The sequence below is a fragment of the Capricornis sumatraensis genome, chromosome 15, assembly GCF_032405125.1.
Source record: "Capricornis sumatraensis isolate serow.1 chromosome 15, serow.2, whole genome shotgun sequence".
NCBI lineage: Eukaryota > Metazoa > Chordata > Mammalia > Artiodactyla > Bovidae > Capricornis > Capricornis sumatraensis.
Window position 1 is genome coordinate 45,080,162 of NC_091083.1, and position 20,243 is coordinate 45,100,404.

The following is a 20,243-nucleotide window of genomic DNA, read 5'->3' on the forward strand; positions in this document are numbered from 1 at the left end:
CTATAGACCAATGAAGACTCGAGCGAGCGGTCTTCTGGGAACGTGCCTCTCACGGAAGCTGCCCTACCCGTGCCACACTTAGGCGGGGCTAGCCTTACGGTCGGCCGCCCCACTGGCTGAAACGGCTGTCCGTCACGGGGCGGGAAGGGGCCGGGCGCTCGAGTCTGCGCGTTGCTGGCTGGCCGCGCGCGCTGGAACCCGCAGAGGCGCTGGCTGGACCCGGCAGGTCCTGGGAGATAGTGGTGAGGCGGAGGCGGCTCTTTCCGGGCCCGCTTGGGCAGGCTGCAGAGGACCGCGGAGCCTCGGCTGGCCTGGCCTACGGTCACGAGGGGCTCCGCGTAGCCGCGTGAACGGAGCCGCCCACGCCGACCCGTGCGGTGATTTCCCCCGCACCTGCCCGCCCAACTGAGCCCCTCGCTGACCCGGTCATCTCCCGCACTGAGCAGGGCGGTCACTCCCGTGCAGGTAGGTGCCCCTGCGCAGGTCTGCGCTCCCCCGTCTGGTAGATGACCCCCGCGTACGTAGGAGGTGCCCCCCCCCCGTCAGTGGCCCCCGCGTGGCGAGGATGCCACTTGGTCTCGCCGCGAGTCTGGGGCGGTTGCAGCCCCGCAGAAACGACCGCTCCCTAAGGACCCCCGGGCGGGCAGCTGGTTGAGCTGCGGAGGCCCGAGATGCCGGTGATCGGCGTGGACGCCAGCAGATGGGGGCTCGGCTGGATGCAGGGGGTGGTGTCCAGCGAGGGCGACGGGCCCGGAGGGGGAGGTTACAAACTGGTCATCCTGGAACCCTGCGCCCCCAGACTGGACCCAGAGAGGCAGGAGCCGGTGAGACAACCGCGCCGTCCCGGCAGGCAGCGTATTCTAGTAGAAGACAGATCAGGGCCGTGTCCACCCTCGACCTAGCCCACACCTGGGTTTTCTTTCCTCGTTGCGAAGTTGTTACCATAACGCCTCATCAGTTTGCGGTGACTATTGAAGGACGGGGTTTATAGAAAGCGCTGGGAAGTATAGTTTGGAGTGAGTGTTTGCGCGGCTGGACTTGAGGCCCCACCCCCGCCCCGAGGGGGTGGCAAGACCCGCGTGGGTGCCTGGCCCTCAGCCCTCTTTTCAAGGCCGGAGCTCTCCCCGCCTACCCGCTCCTCCCCCTCGCCAGTTCTCTCCTGGAGGCTCTGGCCTCCTCCACCTTCCTCTCCCTGACTCCCTCCTAACCTTGCGTGGGATCTTTTTTCTCTTTCAAAAGCTGATTTTTTTTTTTTTAAGTTAAACTCTCCCCATGTCTCATCCCCATAAAGAATCCGCCTGCAGTGCAGGAAATAAGAGAGGCGGGTTCCATCCCTGGGTCAGGACGATCCCCTAGAGAAGGAAATGGCAACCCACTCCAGTATTCTTGCCTGGAGAATCCCATGGACAGAGGAGCCTGGCGGGCTACAGTCCATGGGGTCGCAAAGAGTCAAAGGAACACTACTGAGCATGTATGCACAACGTTGAAATAAAGAAAATACTCAGTATTTAAGTTTGTAAATCTAAATGCATACAATATTTTAGTAATGTTGTCTTCTGTTGGATTTTTGTGTAGTGAAATATTTTAATCAGGCAAAAAAGAATACAACTACAATAGTTATTGTATACCCTGGGGAAAAAAGCAAATAATTTTTCCTTATGCTTTTGGACTTTTTTTTTTTTAAGGAAATGTTTCATTTTGGCTACAGCTAAAATTCTTCCTTGCTGTCACCACCCCCTCACCCCACAGAATTTCTTCTGTCTGGCCTGTCCTTTCTTGGCTCACGGGACTCCCCTGTGCTCCCTGGAGCTCTTGAGTCGTCACTCATTCCAGTCAGCTCCAGCCTTGCTCCTTAAATAGAGCCCATAGTGAGAACTGTGGCCACCAGTATTGGTCCTGTCCTGTCCTCAACGACATTTGTTCTCTTGCCCTCTTAGGGAACCTGCCTTCTCTTCACCTTCCCAGGCCCAGTAGGTGAGCTCATGATAGATGGATCAGCCTTCGTTGGGCCACTGTTCACTTCTCCAGAGTGTGGTGTCTGCACCAGACACACGAGGGCAGTCACAGCTGTTCCACGCTTCCAGGAAAAAGCAGCCTCCCACAGTCAGTTGTTAAGAAATTCATTGTTAAAATTCATAGTAATAAGCTGTCATTGCTGGCTATGGGTCTCAGGCTTTTTAACTGAGTGTGCGGTGTCCCCTGCTTCCCTTCATCCTGCACTGCAGTCATAGTCATGCACAGGTTGGGGATGTTCCTGTCTCAAATGAGCAAACGGGGGCCCAGCCAGACCAGGCGTCGGCAGCAGGGGGCGCCCAGAATTTCACCTCAGTCGGAGGACTGGTCCTTTGTGGGGCGTGACGGTCATCAGCATTCACACAAGGTCTCTTCCACCTTCCGCCCCCTCGGGTACAGGAGGCACCTGGGCCAAGGCCTCCCTTGGTGGGGCCAGTGATGGCGTCCGTGGACTTCAAGACCTATGTGGACCAGGCGTGCCGCGCAGCTGAGGAGTTCGTGAATGTGTACTACAGCACCATGGACAAGCGGCGGCGGCTGCTGTCCCGCCTGTACATGGGCACAGCCACCCTGGTGTGGAACGGCAACGCTGTCTCCGGGCAAGAGTCCCTGAGTGAGTTTTTTGAGATGCTGCCTTCCAGTGAGTTCCAGATCAACGTGGTAGACTGCCAGCCTGTCCATGACGAAGCCACCCCGAGCCAGACCACGGTCCTTGTGGTGATCTGTGGGACAGTGAAGTTTGAGGGCAACAAACAGCGAGACTTCAACCAGAACTTCATCCTGACGGCCCAGGCCTCACCCAGCAACACAGTGTGGAAGATTGCCAGCGACTGCTTCCGGTTCCAGGACTGGGCCTGCTAGTGGGGTGGTGGGACACCCCCAGCCTGAACCCTGGGCTCGCTCAAGTCTGAGGGGCCCCTGTCTGGGCATACACTTGTTTGTCACAGTTGCCTTTTTGAAGTAGTAAAATTCTCTATTTTTCTATTTGCCCAGGAGAGACTCTGGTTCTGGAAATTTTGATGAATAAAATGTTGCTTCTTTTCCCCTTGCTGGATGTGTTTGGGCGATACTGGGGAGAGGGGCCCAGGAGAAGGAGGGTTAAAGCTGCAAGGCCAGCAGAAGGCACTGCAAAGACTGAGATCCAGGGCTGCCGCACACACAGAGGACATCCTTGGGACTCTTCGAAAATCACCAGGCGCACATCCTGGTCGAACTACTGAATCTCAGAGGGTGGGCCTGAGCGTTTTTGGCATTTTACAAAAGCCCCCTAGCTGTCTATTAAAACACTTTAGAGAACCCCCTGACTAGGTGGCTGGACCCACAACTGGGACTTCGCACCTGTGCTGGGAGTTACATGGATGAAAACAGGTAAGATACCTGGAGTTAGCTAATAACTGCTTGTAAACAAGGAAGCTCCATTGACTACTCCCTTACAAAGAGGAGAACTGCTTTTAAGAGGAAGAAGTACTGAGGTGGGGCTGGGGGGCATCAGAATTAGATGCTGGTTTTACTCACCCTGAGGACCAACTCACCCCATTTCTCCAAAGTAAAGAAAAAATGAGCCGTTTCCATCATCCTTTGATTAATAGATGAGCTCTTGTGGACACGTGCCTTCCCCAGGTAAATCTGTGATCAGAGGTCAGGCTGGGGGGTGTGGGTTAGAATTAGGAATGGGGGACTTGTGTAGGCTGCACAGATGGTAGGGACCTCTAGCCCTGGGCTATGGCGTCCACCAGGGATGGCTAGGCAAGGTGGGCATTGCTGCCATGTCAGGAAGGATCTCACTCCCCTCTGATAGAGGAAAAGGGGCCTGACCTTGGGGACTGGACTGGGAGCTGGCAGGACAGAGGGACAGGGCAGGAGGCTGGATGGTGGCTGTTGTACAGAGGGTGGGGGGCAGTGGCAGCCTGTACTAAAGGGCAAGCCCTGGTCTGCCGGGGTCCAGCCCCGGTGGATCCAGGGAATTCGAAGGGTGGACGGCGTTGGCGTGGAAAGACTTGTTTATTTATTAATATAAGATTAGATTAAGAAACTATAGTGCAGTAGGAAGATTAAGTGGAGAAAGAGGGCTGAATACCTTGGTTTACGCGGAAGACCAATAAAATTCCAGACAAGGAATTTGCACCATCTACGTTGGGCCACCGGTGCCCGCTTGAATATCTAAGGGTGCCTCGCCTTAAGCTCCCTTTCTCGCGGATCTTAATAACCAGGGCAAATAAGTAGACCTGGCGAGCCTCCGCGCCCCAGATGGAAATTCAGCCTGAAATTAAAGTAAAGAGCAGAGGGAAGAAAAGGGAGAGAAAAAGAGAGAGAGAGAGAGACACGGGGGGAGCCAGATTCTCAAGAAACCAGGCCGAGACCAGTCCGAGAAACTGGTCCCGTCCTTTATTGTTCAGAAGGCCTTTTATACTTTTGATAAAACATGGAGATCAATGGGTAACACAAAGTTATGCAGCGTTAGCAGTCCAGACTCTTATCAAAACCAGGCTTTTCTCTCTGCATGCCTAATTGTATACACAAGTCTTAGGTAATTTACATCATCTTCCAACCAAAAGGGCCAATTAACATTTTACAGCCTTTTTTCTGATAAGGGTTTGTCAACCACAAGACTTATTTGTGTTGATCTTCCCAAGGTCTGGTGCCACTCTCAGAAAGCACTAAATAAAGTTACATTCTTACACAGCAAGGATACAGCAACTTATAACAAGTAGAGGGAGTACAGTGATTTACAGCAGAAGAGAAGCAATTAACTCAAAAGTCTAGTGTTGCTAACATCAAAACTACTATGTATCTTTTTCTACATCCTGCTTACATTAACATCCTTCCAGGTGCCTAAAAGATAAAGAATAAGGAGGTCTGGCAGCAATCCTTGAATCAACAGTGAAAACCCTCTACCAATATAATTTTTAACTCTTTAGAAAAGGCTCTGTATCTTTAAGATGCTTTTAAGCTTTGTGCCTCCCGCGGTTGGGGGGCTGTAAGCAATTCACAAGCTGTAAGAGGTCTGGGGAACCTGTTAGGCAGGCTAGAGAGCTATCAGAGGGGTTTAACTGAAACATCCCTTTCAAATGCAGAAGACTAAAACCCTGAATTGACTTTTTCCCAGAGAATACCAGAAAAGCAGAAAAGCAGAGCACAAAAGCCGGCAGATTTTTGTTGGGGTACATGCTTAGGAATTTCCAGAGAGGTCCCTGAAGTCTGAGCACGCCTTGCGTATGTCAGCTTCCTTCCTCATGACCTTGTCACGGGCGGGATTCCTCACACTGGCTCCTGGCATCGGTCAGTGCCCCAGGCTGAGATGCAGCCCTGAACACAGCCTGGTGTGTGTGTGGGGGGCTGGTGGGGTCGGTACAGGGGTGGGGGGTGGTGTCTCAGGTGCCGGATCACTGGGCCTCTGGGAGAAGCCAAGCAGAGAGTGGACAGGGTCCTCAGGGCTCAGAGTTGCTAGGGGAGCAAGAACCCCCCACTGCAGGAGGTCTGTTTTCTAAGTCCAGATCTAAGCAGTCTTGGGCTCCCCAGGTGGCGCTAGTGGTAAAGAACCCACCTGCCAATGCAGGAGATGTAAGAAAGGCGATTTGATTCCTGGGTTGGGAAGATTCCCTGGAGGAGGGCATGACAACCCACTCCAGTATTCTTGCCTGGAGAATCCCATGGAAGAGGAGCCTGGAGGGCTACAACCCGTAGGGTCACAAAGAGTCAGACACGACTGAAGCAACTTAGCACACATGAACTAAGCAGTGCTGAGGCCTCAGAAAACCCACTCCAGTGCCCCAAGAAAAAAAAGATCCAGGTTCAGAGATAGCCAACTCCTCTTACAGAATGCTCCCCTCCAAAGGCTCATGACAGAAACTCTGACGACAGAGGTTGGTTCAGGAGACTAGAGGTGCACCAACTTGCTGAGGGAGGGTCCAGACACAGAGCCTTCTAATCCTCGAGGCTTTGAGGGGCTTTAGGTGAATGCAGAACTGTCTCATCTACAAGTGAGTGTCACATGTCATCAGGGTGCCCCACTGAAGGACATCAGCTGCTCTCTGACCACTGAGAGTCCACTGAGAGCTAGGTCAGACATCACTTGCTCTGTGGGTCTTCGCTAGTGCAGCTAGCAGGCAGGCCTGCACTTCAGTGTAGCAGGGGCTCACAGCCCCTCTGAAGGGGTCTTGAAGAGGCAGACCTGTCTGTGATACAAATATGAAAAATCTTTGAGAGTCTCTGAAGTTCAAATACTTGGTAGAGTATTAACAGTTGTTACAGGCAGGAAGAACAACATCCCAAGAACAGCTCAAGATACTTTGCACAATTTTCAGCCCCGTTTTACAAATGAGGAAACTCGCTTTGTGTTTTAAAAAAAAGATTCCATATAGGCTCGCCCTATATGCACGGACCACTAGAAGGACTGGCAAAAACGTTAAGTACGGCTGTCCTTAGGAACTGGGTTCTAGAGTTTTAACGCGGAGACAAGGCACTTGATGCCGAATGTCCTCGTAGATATTCATACAGTGTGCGCATCATGTTTTTTTAAATTAAAATTTCATTTAATAATCAAGGCTGTTTTCACAGCAAGAAATAGGGGCATTCAAGTTGCGGACACCTCGAAGAGTGGCTTCCCACCCCAGAGCGTCCCGACCTGAGCCTGAACCCTACCAGTGAAGTATCCAAGTAGATACCGCTTTGAAACATCCTGGGTTCTCGGGGAAAAGAAAAAAAAGGAGGGGGGTGGCGTGTTTTATTAAAGATCACCACCTGGCCCTGTGAGAAGTTAAAGTCTGGAAACGCTGCCCAAATTTAAGGCAGGTAAAGACGTGCCTGATCTCATTGATACAGCCCCAGCTGACCCAATACGGCTTGGCCTGGCCCACTTGAACCGGATCGTACAGCCGGACAGCGCTAGAAAATCCCTGCCCGGCCCCAGGGCCGGGCCCCCACCCTGAACCCAAGCCGCGAGGCCACGAGCCCCAGGCATGGACGCTCGACCCGCCTCCGCCCGTTCAACAGCCACTAAGCCGCGCATCCCGGCGCACGCAGGGAGGCCAACAGCATCACCGGCGACGTCCGAGGACCCAATGGAAACCGAGGCTCCAGCCCTGCCCTTCGTCAGCGCCCGGTGGGCGGAGCGGGCGGCCTCCGGGTGGGCGGAGCGGGCGGCCTCCGGGTGGGCGGAGCGGGCGGCCTCCGGGTGGGCGGGGCGGGCAGCTCCGGCTACCCTCCCTGGGCAGTTTAGAATTTGATGTGGGGAGCTGCTTACGGTCTGGTTCCAAAGATTCGCTTTTAAATCAGATCATTTCCTGGGTACAACAGCATACTTCCTTTATTCATTTCAGTATAGTGAAGGTTTCCGCAAACATTTTTCCAGCTTCAAGTATAATTGACAAATTATCTTTAAAGTGTACATGATGATTTGATAAACATATACATTATGGAATTATTACGACAAGTTCCATTAAACACTTTTTAAAACGTTGTTTTAATGACTGCATAATAAACCAATGCATGGGTATATTCAGTTGTCTCCTTTTGGGTAAGTAGGTTGTTTCCAAATTTTCACTAACATAATAATTACCTGAAAGTTGTTCACTCCACTTCCTCAGAATGACTACAGGGGGTTACATGGAGATAAATATCTATTCCCCTGAGACTGCATTTCCCAGGCAAACATTTGCTGCCTCACAGATTGTGTTTGACTTCAGGTTAAACTTTGTCCTATTCATTATCATTGCTTTTTATAGTGATGTCTCTGCCATGCGTACATGTATGTGAGTTGTCCATTTGTATTCTTTGTTTTGTATTAGGCTGTTGGTGTTTCTTCATTTTCTAAAGCTTCTTTGAATAGCCTGCTGTAATTTCTACCTTGGAACCTGATCAGGTAGCATTTCTAAAGGAAACAATATAAAACTTATAATAATCACATCCAGTTTCTTCACTTTAATCATTAAAGCTATTATGACCCTGAATAAAGAAGTCCTTTCAGCACTGAACACTAACCAACTTGGGTAGAACACAGAATTTTGGCTGCTTTTTCCACATATCCTGGTTCTGTGTCTACTTGGACTTATAATAATTCTAAATACTTAATATGCTCTTTTAAACACTTAGGCTCTTTGTTAATGACAAAGTAAGATTGCAGTGGTGTTACATTTTATATGAAATTGTCCTATAAAAAGTGGTGCGTCGTCTATTTGACATCTTGTGTTGAAGCAAAGTTGATTTCAAAATGTGCGTGGCCAGATTAAATTTATCCAAATGTGGTGCTCATGATAAGAGGATATATGTATTTTTAAAACATACATGGCTTAATGGAATCTGAACTCTTTCCACAAATAAGGTGCTATTTGTTCGTATGTTTCCTATCTCCTATCATTAGCATATACACTTTCCTTGAAAACATTTTATTTGGGCACACATCTTGAAGACTGAGGACTATCTTTTGAAACTATTGAGAGTTTTGATAAAAGAGAACATCATGCTGAATACACTGTATGTGTAAAAATCCCTTGCTTAAAGTTGTTTTCATCCATCAATGAACATGTGAAGTTGGAATCCCCATGCACTGCTGGTGGGAATGGAAAATGGTGTGGTTGTCATGGAAAATAAGTTGGGGGTTCCTCAAAAAGTTAAACACAGAATTACCATATGGTCTAGCAATTCTACTTCTAGATACATACCCCAAAGAAATGAAAGCACGGACTCAGATTCTCGTACACCAGTATTCATAGCAGTCACTGGCAGACCAATACCAGGAGAGCACAGAGGTGAGAGATGGTAGGGATGTGGCCAGGTAGTAGGGCTGGAATGCTGGACTTTAATGGGAAGCCCCCCTTCATGTCCCCCCAGCACCTTAGAAACCACACTTCTCGGTATTCACTTTTGGACTCACACAAAACAAGACATGGAACATCTAGGATGCTACTGATACTTAATCATACCCTCCCTAGTTCCCATTTGATGTTTACCTGATCTGACAGGAGACAGCTCTGTTCTGTAGTGGCAGAGGCGTGTGGCCAGCACAGAGCTAAGTTATGGAGGTTCAATCCTAGCTGTCTTGTTCTCCCTGTGTGATCTTGGGTAAGCTAGCCAACCTCCCTCTGCCTCAGTCTCCTCATTCATATAATGGGTGTAATAATACTACCCCCTCAGAGTTTTGTGAGTAGTGATTAACATCAGTAATGGGGGAATGGTGTAGTAGTGGCCCACCTTCTGTAACCATGAAGCACGCTCTGTTGTTATTATTCTGAGACTTGAGACCAGTTTGGGTGAAGTTGCTGGGAGGAGATCTGTTTGCAGGAGGAAGTCAGGGCCCCTGGTGAGGGAGGGGAAGAGACTCCCAGTCTGGAGAGAGACTAAACTCTCAGGGCATGCACCTGGCCCTGAGGCCAACCTCCAGTAACTGAGATGACTTCTGGAAATCCTCCTGAGAAGAACAACTGTGGGATACACTTCCTAGTGCACCTGGAGGAAGGAAGAGCCCATGAGTGTGTGAGGAGGGCAGGGAACCGGCAGAGTCTCATTTTTTTTTAGCTGCAGTAGAAAGCAGAGATTGTACGGTAGCTACAAATCAGAAGCTAGAAAGTAGGGCGGAACAGATGGTGGAACTGCTTATCTTGTTTGGGCTTCACTGTGAATAGCGGCTGACCCATTTCCCCAAGGTCACAGGCTTCTGCGCTGCCTGCACCCAGGCAGGGCAGGTGGGCACAGTGCCAGGGGGCAGGGAGGGCGTGTGACATGTGCCCCCTGTGGAGGAAGCGTTGGGCCATGGCAAGCCGAGCTCAGTCTTCTGCCACACGGCCTCCAGTCTCCCTGGTCCTGGGCTCCTTCCACTAGTGACACTGTGATCATCAGGGCGAGGCCTCCCACTCTGTGATGGACTTGAGCGCTTATAGTCCTAAACATGGAAACTGAAGGATGACAGTTATTTTCAATGGCTTCCATTCCTCCTGCCCTAACTACATGGAAAAGAGGCTGCTGCCTAAGGCGCCCTTGCCTGGACCCTGGCACCCGGGCCTTGCTACCCGGGTCCACACTACGTACCTGTTTTCCAGACGGGTACAGAGACAGTAAGAGAGGGCTTGTTCTAGACGAGGACCGTGCAGAGGATCTGCCTCGTTTCTGGACGTTGTCTACACTGTGCAAACTAAACCAGAAGACACAGGATGAGAGGTCGGCCCAGGATATGTTGGGCCTCTGGGACAAATGAAGACAAAGGGAGGTTCGGAGCGGCAACGTGAAGCCTCCGGAATGGGGCGGGGGGCGGCCCAGGCCCCGGGATCGCCTACGGACAGCCGAAGGCTCGCACACCCCGGGAAGCGGTGGCCCGAGCGCGAAGATCGCGGGCTCTCAGAGCACACGCGGCTCCGGCTCACCTGGCCGCCCGCGCGCCTGCAGCCCACAGCTACACCAGCCCCGACTCCGCCCGGTGCTGCCGGGCTAGACCTACAGATTTCTGCGGCACGTGACGGCGCCCCGCCCCCTCCAAGTGCCAAGCCCCTCCCCACCGCCCCGCCCCATTCCTGCGCCACGCCCCTCCTGGCCCCCTCCCACCGCCCCGCCCATATGACCCCACCCACCAGACGCTCCGCCCCATCTGGTGCCCCGCCCTCCTACTGTCCGCCCACCCGGCTGGGGCCCCGGAGGAGGGACCTGCACGTGAGGCGCGGGTCTCCCCCACGGGGCATGTGACTTTCTCGGCCCTGCCTCCGCCCCACTACCGCGTCGCGAGAAGCTCAGAGCCGCCGGCACAGTGTTATGCGCAGGCGCAGACCCTACTTCGCGGCGGGTGACGCAATCCTGCGCAGCCGGCAGGGCGTGCGGCGGCAGCGTGCGTCGGATCACGTAACTTTTCCGAACGGCTTCCGCCGCCTCCAGTGCTTGCGCAGGCCCTCCCCTCTACCAGCTGGGGGCGGGACCGAGCCCGACGCGGCCAATCGGTGTAGCCCTCGCAGACCCCACCCCCCCACCCCCCACCCCCCCACCCCCCGTGCCCCGCCCCCCGTCCGTCGGGCCGCCTGTCTGTTCGTCTGTCCGTTCCCAGGCCTAGTCCTCGGAAGCGTGTCTGAGGCGGCGGCGAGGTGGCGGGTACGCGGCCAGCGGGGCGGTGGGCGGCAGGCCTGGCCCCCGCCTCGCGCTCAGTGGCCACCCGCGGACTGGGAAGCCGCCGAGGAGTCGGGGTCGGTTCAGCGGGCGGCGGGCTAGGGGAGAGGCGGCCACGGCCCCTGCGTCCAGAGGGCGCTGAGGGGCTGGACCGGGACCGGTGAGGCCGACCTAGGGACCCGACCGCACCGGGGGGACGGAGGCCGGGTCTGGGAGGACGGGCCCGACTGGAAGGCGGTGTGCTCTGGGGGAGGCGCAAGTCAGACGCGGCGGCTCCGTGACCGTGTCAGGGGGCGCCCCCGCGAAGGCTGCCCCGGGGTTGCCGGGCGGCCGGCGTGGCTGCCACCCCAACGGCGGCCTGTCCAGCCTCCAGCCCAGGAGCCGCTGTGGCCGGAGGGACTGAGGGCCCTGCTCCAGGTAGCGCAGCTGTACCCCAGCGCTGTGCCCCCGATCGCCCCAGTGCAGTAGGACGGGCGTCCGGGGGTGGAGATGCCGTGGATTGTCCGCTACTTTCCAGGAAGTTTTCTTCGTAGAAAGTAGATATTTTCTTCAATCGGTTGTTTCCAAAGTCAGACAGGGTTTGCTTTCCTAACCGTGGTGGCCATGTATTTTATCTGGTTTCCAGATCAAAGCGTTTGTGTTTTGGTCGCTAAGTCGTGTGTCCGACTCTTGCCACCCCGGGGACTCTAGCCGGCCAGGCTACCCAGTCCATGGGATTTCCCAGGCGAGAATACTGGAGTGAGTTATCAACGCAGCACAGCTTATTTATTGTTGCTTTAAATTCTGTTTACGGGGTCTGGGTCTGCAGGCAAATAACAGAATCACCTCGAGAAGCAAATTGTTGCTTTAACATACTTCATTAATAATATCTTTAGGGCAGCCTTAGTCTTTTTTCATACAAATGTCTCTGGAGGTACACTGGGACTTCAGAAAAAATGCTAAGATGTGATGTGTGACTTCAAAGTGTACAGGAGAAAAGTTAGATTTTTTAGGTCGTTAATCAGTTTATATCCTCTAAAGAACTGATATATAATCCTCACAGTTCTTATTCCTTCTGCTTCGAAGGTTGCTGTGCATGAATAATTCTTGGTTTGTGTTCAAAGGTGTTTCTGGGAAGAAAAACATGGAGAGTGGTGCGGTCCTGCTAGAATCCAAGTCCTCCCCAATCAACCTCCTGCATGAGATGCACCAGCTCCGCCTGCTGGGTCACCTGTGTGATGTGACCGTCAGCGTGGAATACCAGGGCGTCCGGGAGGAATTCATGGCCCACAAGGCAGTGCTGGCAGCCACCAGCAAGTTTTTTAAGGAAGTGTTCCTTAACGAGAAGACTGTGGATGGTGCCAGGACTAACGTCTACTTAGACGAAGTGCAGGTAGCCGACTTTGCTTCCTTTCTTGAGTTTGTCTACACAGCCAAGGTACAGGTCGAGGAAGACCGGGTACAGCGCATGCTGGAAATGGCGGAAAAGCTGAAGTGTTTGGACTTATCTGAAACTTGTTTTCAGCTGAAGAAGCAGATGTTAGAGTCAGTACTTCTGGAGTTGCAGAATTTCTCAGAGTCTCAGGAGGCAGAAGGGAGCAGCGGCACCCAGGTTACAGCTGCTCTCGCCCCTGAGGCCTGGGCAGGGGTGGCCCCTGATGGCCCTCTGGCCAATGGGGTTGCCAGTTCTTTGGATCCCCCAGCAGAGAGAATCAGCAATGGCCTGTTGCCAGATCTGACCCCGAGGAAGTCCAGGGAGAAGCCAGACAAGAGGAAAGAGGTGGCTAAGCCCCCCTACCCCAAGCTCAGAAGGGCCAGTGGGCGGCTGGCCGGGAGGAAGGTGTTCGTGGAAATCCCTAAAAAGAAGTACACGCGCCGACTCCGGGAGCAGCAGAAGAGTGCTGAGCAGGACATGGAGGGCTGCGGGGGCCCCCGGGAGCCCAGCCCAGAAGCCCTGGAAACCGAGAAAGAAGCAATCACGAAGGATGAGGAGGACAGCGAGGCTGGGGCAGGGGCGGAGACCGTGCCGCCCAAAGTGGGGCGAGGTGAGGAGGGGGACGAGGAGGAGGAGGGAGAAGAGGGCCCGGGTCGGCGGAGGAGCAACTTCCAGTGTACGCGCTGTGAGAAGGCCTTCTTGTACGAGAAGAGCTTCCTGAAGCATGTGCGGCTCCACCATGGCGTGGCCACCGAGGTGGTGCACCGCTGCGACACCTGCGGCCAGACCTTTGCCAACCGCTGCAACCTGAAGGGCCACCAGCGGCACGTTCACAGCAGCGAGCGCCACTTCCCATGCGAGCTGTGCGGCAAGAAGTTCAAGAGGAAGAAGGACGTGAAGCGGCACGTGGTGCAGGTGCACGAGGGCGGCGGCGAGCGGCACCAGTGCCAGCAGTGCGGCAAGGGCCTGAGCTCCAAGACGGCGCTGCGGCTGCATGAGCGCACGCACACCGGCCACAAGCCCTACGGCTGCTCCGAGTGCCCGGCCACCTTCTCGCAGCCCTCAGCCCTCAAGACCCACCTGAGGTAGGCCTGGGGTGGGCGTGGAGGCGTGGTCAGCTGGTGTGGTCCCCTCTCCCTGGAGGGGTCACTGTTCCGTTGCTCCTTCTCGAAGTCGGGGGCTGCTTCCATTGTCTGGGTTCTCCCTGGGGACAGAGATGCGGGGATGGCGCCCTCTGGGTGGGGCCTGGGCTGATGGGGACCCCAGCCTCCCGTTCAGGCTCAGGGGCCCCTCTCCACCCCTTACAGCCCCCCATCACCCCTGCTCAGTCGGGCCAGAGACCCCAGACCGCCTTACTTTGAGACCCCGGCCTGAGACCAGTCCGGTGGCACGGTCTCCCTGGAGACTTAAGCGGAGGGACACTTCTCTGGGTGTGGAGAGTGCCTGCCACCTGTCAGTCTGATAAGCTCCAGGGTTAGGACAGTTAGGGATTCCATGTATTGATTCTGAAGTACAGGTAGGTGACATTCAGTTTTTAAATAAATTCCCTTCTGATGCTCAGTACTTATACTTGAAATTCAGACAAAGCAGTTTTCCACTCTCCCCGAGATCTGCCCTCACCCTGGGCCAGTCTGGGGGTGGTAGGTGTGTGTTCATTGTCCTTTTCCTGCCCCAGCCTGGCTCAGGAAGGGCTCAGGAAACGTGGTGATGGTCACTCCGTTCTTGCCCCGACATGCAGGGCTGACATGTGTGCCCTGGGGACCAGCTGGCTTCATGTGTTAACAGTAAAGGACAGTAACGGTTTTGACCACATGGTTCTTTGTCAGTCTAGGTGACTGTTCTTAATGAGGCAGTTTTATAAATACCATGTGGTGCTGTTGAGTGTCTTAATCTGTGGAGGTTCAGCCTCTGCCTGCATGTGGGGCACCACTAACCACACGGCCTATTTGGGGGCCTCTGTGTCCGGCAGGACTTGGCAGTCTTGCCTCAGGCAGAGACTGACTTGGGGCTGAGAGTCCTGGGCCTCACTACCTTTAATTCCTTCACATTTGGGCTTGTGGAGCAAAGGGTTTCTGCAGGTGAGGGAGGAGCTTGGTGATGCAGAGTGAGCTTTGGAACACAATCTGAATTACTCTTTTATGGTTTCAGAATTCACACGGGGGAAAAACCTTTTGTGTGTGATGAATGTGGTGCAAGATTCACTCAGAACCACATGCTGATTTATCATAAAAGGTGTCACACAGGTAAATATGCTGCTGTGATTGAATATCTTTCCTGTAGGAGGGAAACTGCAGTTTATTAGTTTAGATGTTGCTGTCTGCCTGGGGTTCAGGTTAAAGCCAGGATTTGCTTCCTCATCTAGTAAGTGAGCACAAGTAAGTGAATAAAATATGCCCACTGCCTCCAGTACCATGTGCCCATGGCCATGACCTTTGTGTACTGCTGGTCCTGTGTCCGAGGCATCCAGAGGTAGCCTGGTGTTTCAGCCCCAAGTTCCCTTTCCAAGAATCTTTCTCAAAGAAACTGCTCAGAATGTGGGGAAAGCCATATGCGGTCATCTCCATTCTTGCTGTTTCTAATAACTCAGCATCAGGAACAAATGGGCCGTCCAGCCCCGAGAAAGTGGTTCAGTAATCGGGTAAATCCACCCCGTCCCACCCAGGACCAAGCCTTCCGGCCTGAGGTCTCTGAATAATTATGAAAAATGCCTGTGCTTGGTTGTCAACTTGAGATTCACAATGAAGCATACAGTGAATCCCAGCTTTCCTGAAAACCTGCAGACTGAAGAGTTATGAGGTGTTGAAGTGGTGGAATTTTGGGGTTGTCAGAAGTTTTGTGGTATAATTTCATCATGCAAGGGAGAACGTTTAAGCTGTCCATTCTGATTTCTGTGCAGTGCTCCTGGGGTCAGAGCCCCGGAGAGTCCAGCTGTTGGGTATTGTGCTTATCACACAAGCCCAGTTTTTTCCTGCCTGCATTTAAAAGTGTTTACTTCTCTGCTCTGTCCTGTGAGCCTCAAGTTCAGATGGTGAGACAGATGAGCCACTTAATGATGTGAACTTCTAGACTGAAAAAGCAGAAGTGGTGTCTGATCAGAGTGGAGGAGGGAGTCAGGTCACACTGAAGCATTCAGTTAGAACTGGTCATTTGATGGACTTGCTAATATGTTCAGATTTTATTGAAGCCAGTTTTGGCATTTGAGAAATCAGGGCAAACCTAACAGAGGAGTCTGGGGTGCAGACTGCACAGCGTGGAGGGTGGATGCCCTCCTGGTTCTCACCTGCCCAGGTGGGTGGTCGCTGCTCCAGGACAGCCACGTGTGTTCACCACAGACTCCGCTCCCTTCCGGAAGGGCTTCTGCTAGAGACCCACCGCAGCCCTGTGGAAAAGTCCAACTTTTCCAGCAGACTGTTCTTGTTTGGGAATGACTGCATTTCCAAAATGTGAGCTGGCTGGACGTGCTCTTTCACCCTAATCTACTGGAATCTTTCTGGGGATTTCCAGTGGGCAATTCCACCAACTTTGGGTAGCTAAGCACTGTACCTGAGTAGATGTTTCTGAGTAGTTTTCACAAGAGAGGGTAGCCCGCAGCCTGTCGGGGCACTTCAGAGGGTGGACCTGGTCCTTCCGCCTGTGTCACATCTAACTCCCTGTTTCCTCTCTCTGTGTAGGTGAGAGGCCTTTCATGTGTGAAACGTGTGGCAAGAGTTTTGCTTCCAAGGAGTATTTAAAACATCACAATAGGATCCATACTGGGTCCAAACCCTTTAAATGTGAAGTTTGTTTCAGGACTTTTGCTCAGCGGAATTCACTTTACCAGCATATCAAAGTCCACACAGGTATGGCTGGAGTGTCGCCAGAGATGGGAGGTCAGTGTGCAAGAAAACATCCTGAAGGTTTTATTGAAAAATTATTTGGAATTTTAACTTTACATTATATGCCTTAATAGCATTTCCTGAGTTTCTAGTTTCTCTGACAAACTGGGAAGGTCTGAACATGTGTACACAGATGTGGACATGTGAACGTTTTCAAACCTTCAGATTAGAACTAGGGGTGACGGTGTGCATGTTTTTTTGGGACACCACACGTGTGCATGGTCAGATGTGACCAGAAAGTAGGTGAGCTGCCCACAGCCACTGCACCAGCTGTGGGTGAGGCCACGGCCCCCGGGGCCCCTTGTGGCCGGGGCGGGGGTTGGGGGGGCACGTGTGCTCCTGTGGCCCTGCTGTGGCGGGGAGGGGGGGGGGCAGGGGGTGCCACTGTGCCGCCACAGAGCAATAGGCAGCTCCTTCCCCTCCCTTCCCCCTCCCTCCATCCCTTCCCCTCAGGGGAGCGGCCATACTGCTGTGACCAGTGCGGCAAGCAGTTCACGCAGCTCAACGCCCTCCAGCGCCACCACCGGATCCACACAGGGGAGAAGCCGTTCATGTGCAACGCGTGCGGGCGGGCATTCACCGACAAGTCCACGTTGCGGCGGCACACCTCGGTGAGCCAGGCTGGCCCCGGGGTGCTGCTTCCAGCTGCGCGGCCCTGGATGGCGGAGTGCCCGTCCTCCTGCCTTGGGGCCCTCCGTCCGGGAGGGGTCCTAGTGCTGGTCGAGTCCATTCTGACGGGGACCGCGGTGAAGACGGGTCTGATGGGTGGAGAAGGCTGTTAGGCCCAGTGACAAGTGGCTGTGAACCAGAGGTCTGTAGACCCTGGGCAGGGACACATGGGTGACCGCTGTTGTGCGCTTGCTCCGCAGATCCATGATAAGACGACTCCGTGGAAGTCCTTCCTGGTCATCGTGGACGGCTCTCCGAAGAACGGCGACGGCCACAAGACTGAGCAGCCTGATGATGAGTACGCGCCATCCAAACTCTCCGATAAATTGCTGTCTTTTGCAGAAAATGGCCATTTTCACAACCTGGCCACCGTCCAAGGCAGCATGCCTGCCATGCATGAGGACAGCCCCGCAGACCCAGCCTGCAAGTCCGACGGCCCTGTGGGGTCCCAGGACACGCTGCTGGCCACTGCCATCAGTGAGCTTAGTGAGCTGACACCACAGACAGAGCCAGGCCCACATAGCTCTGCTCTATGACCCACGTGGACTGGAGCGGGGTCACCTGCCTGGAGGTTTCCAGCCTGCACTTGCACAGGAGGGCTGGATGTGAGCTTTCGTCAGGGGCCAAGAACTGCAGGCCAAGAAGCAGGCAAGGATGGCTTCCACAGTTTTCTGAACTGCTACTTGCACGTCGCTATCAAGTCACTTCTCAAGCTTTCCCTTAGAAATCCTGACCCGCATGACCTCAGCCACACTTCATCAGCAAACAAGGCAGTTAAGTGTCGCCTCACTGACCTCTGGTGGCAGCGCCCTGATGCCCAGCAACCCTGACACTCACAAGGCCGCGGTTACTGCTCAGCTTAGTCATGGGGCAGAGCGCCAACCCTGCTCCTGGAGCTGTGTACCGGCTTGCTGCCTTAGGCTTTGTTTAAGTTTGTTTCTGATACTTCAAAGCTATTTTTCTACCAAGGTGAAAGAAAACTGGGACCACATATTTATTTTCAGCTGTTTCTTTTCTGTCAAACTGAAGCCCATCAGAGATGCTCTGGGCTGAAGAGATGAACGACAGCACTTGGCCCCCGCCCTGCTTGTAGGCACTAAACTGAACACTTGCCAGGTAGCTGCTCATAGCACACATGCAACTAGGAAGTTGGTCATTAAAATGACTTGAAGTGAAATGTGGCCATCAGGTTTCCTTCCTAAAAACCCAATTAGGTAAAAGCTGTCCTACCAAAGACTAGCAGAAAACAGTGGAGTAGTTTTCGCAAAGAGGTGTGAAAAAAGCCAGGGGCTGAGAACACTTGAAACATAGTGTAGTTATTTTATCCATAAGCAGCAATGCAGTGGTTGTGGCAAATCTAAGAACACAAGAGTATTGGTAGTTTTGCTAGACTTTTTTGACTTCATTTCTGTGATTTTCAGAAACCCAGTGTTTTTCATTAATGCGTGAGGAGCCTGACACAGGCAAGTCACTGACACACGTTCCCCTGGGAGCATGAGCAGATCGGGCAGCAGGGACCAAGCGCCTCCACACGCTCCTTCCTCTCTGATTAGCCTTAACAGTGGACCACGGAATGGCCAGCCTTGTCTTAAATGTGCCTGTCTCACGCTGGCCACTCTTGCCTAAGTGGCATTTGCATCCTGCCCCAGCCTGGTTCTTGACCCACTGGCAAGGGCGGTTCACCGTGTGCACAGTGCTTTGACTCACAGGTGACCCAGATCAAAAGCAAAGAATTCCTCTGTCACTAGTCGCTCTTTTTCTTAAATTTTAATTTATTAAACTTGCTGTGAAAACACTCATTTTCTAAGAGAAAGGTACTGTATGTTTAAGTCCAAGATGGACACACAGATGCACGAAACGCCAGAGGAAGACCCAAGATGCTTTCTTCCCCATGAAACGCTGACGGTGCCCCGGGGGCTAACAGGCCAAACGCCTGCTCCTGGGGTACTGAGTCCCACGCGTCTCCTGCTGTGACAGCAACACCCTCTTGTATTTACACAACAGAAGTTATTTTCACACATGTTTTCTCTCAACAGAACGAACCTGCCCGCTGATGAACTGTTTTATGGGATAAAGTCATCTTAACAAGAAGGAATTTAAATAATAGATTATTTTGTTACCTACTGGAATTAATTTTTGTCTTGAATTTGTTTTAGAGACTCTACAAAAGTTTTATGTGTTAATAAATGTTTGTTTTGTAAAAATAGTTTTGCAAGGCTGTTTATTTTCATGATTAGAATTCATGTTCTGTAGAAATCAGATTCCTGATTGAAACAGGTATTTGCATTTTCTGGTCCTTGGAGTCTCGCCAACTGTCTGCTGCACTTGTTCTGAGATGTGACCGGCCCGGCCCTGTGCACAGGCCCGGCCTCGTCACAGCCGTGGTGAGTCTGCTCCACAAAGCCTCCTCTGTCTACAGTCACTTGTCTGTCTGCTTCTGGGGAGCAGAAGGGAGGGGAGGGCTGCTTCCTAAACTGCTGAAGGCGCATCTCAGGGATCTGGGGACATGTCCGTTTCTCCCCATGTGGGTGCTGTGTTGCCAGGTCAGTGTCAGCCCCAGACCTTCTGGACATGCTACCCAAGGGGGCCATTTTGCACCTTCTAGCCTTCGTGTGGAGGATGCAGTCAGCCCAAACTCCAGAGCTCCCCTGCCTCTGCTTTTACCCAAAATTTGTTGTGCAGACTTTGAAAATAAATTTGGCCAGGTCGTAAGGAAAGACCTTTCTTAAAGATGACCTTCACAGATATGTGGTTTTACTGAAGACAGTCACCTAAACTGACCAATGTGAGTGTGAGTTATAATTTAAACTCTAACTGGCATGTCACGTGCCTTGCCACAGCAAGGACATTTTTTGAGACCAAAAGAGTGCCTGTCCCCTTAACTTGATGGTGTTCCTGTTGCTTAAGGTGAAAGGCGATTTGTCCACAAGCACCAAGGCAGGCAGGAGGGTACACGCACAGGGCCAGGTGGCACATCAGTCAGACCCAGCTGATGCCTAGCAACTGCCCACTTCCCTCCACCGGCAAGGGGCTATGGGACCCTCCCCGAGGCTGGCCAAACCCACCACAAGGGCTTCTGTTAGGAAACAAAGATTCTAAGAGAGGCATCTGAATGAGAAACTTACCTTAAGGATCAACGACGGGGCAGAGCTACATGGGACCACATGTTAGTCTATTCATTGTGAGTTTGC

At 52.9% G+C, this 20,243-nt stretch overlaps 2 protein-coding genes across 3 annotated transcripts; both read left to right on the forward strand.

Annotated features, from left to right (window-relative positions):
* The first annotated feature begins 212 nt into the window (after positions 1 to 212).
* Positions 213 to 2,990, forward strand: NXT1 (nuclear transport factor 2 like export factor 1). Its single transcript, XM_068987623.1, has 2 exons — positions 213 to 465; positions 2,413 to 2,990. Exon 2 carries the CDS (start codon positions 2,452 to 2,454, stop codon positions 2,872 to 2,874), a length of 423 nt encoding a protein of 140 aa, XP_068843724.1. The 5' UTR covers positions 213 to 465; positions 2,413 to 2,451; the 3' UTR covers positions 2,875 to 2,990.
* An 8,904-nt stretch (positions 2,991 to 11,894) lies between these two features.
* GZF1 (GDNF inducible zinc finger protein 1) lies at positions 11,895 to 19,151 on the forward strand. 2 transcript variants are annotated; one of them, XM_068987146.1, is made up of 5 exons: positions 11,895 to 13,593; positions 14,657 to 14,751; positions 16,180 to 16,347; positions 16,837 to 17,005; positions 17,310 to 19,151. In XM_068987146.1, the coding sequence occupies exons 1-5, from the start codon at positions 12,170 to 12,172 to the stop codon at positions 17,545 to 17,547; spliced, it is 2,094 nt and encodes a 697-aa protein (XP_068843247.1). In that variant the 5' UTR covers positions 11,895 to 12,169; the 3' UTR covers positions 17,548 to 19,151. The 2 variants fall into 2 exon arrangements, with proteins under 2 accessions (XP_068843247.1, XP_068843246.1); XM_068987145.1 differs by having other exon boundaries at positions 16,837 to 16,994; positions 17,253 to 19,151.
* The last annotated feature ends 1,092 nt before the right edge of the window (positions 19,152 to 20,243 follow it).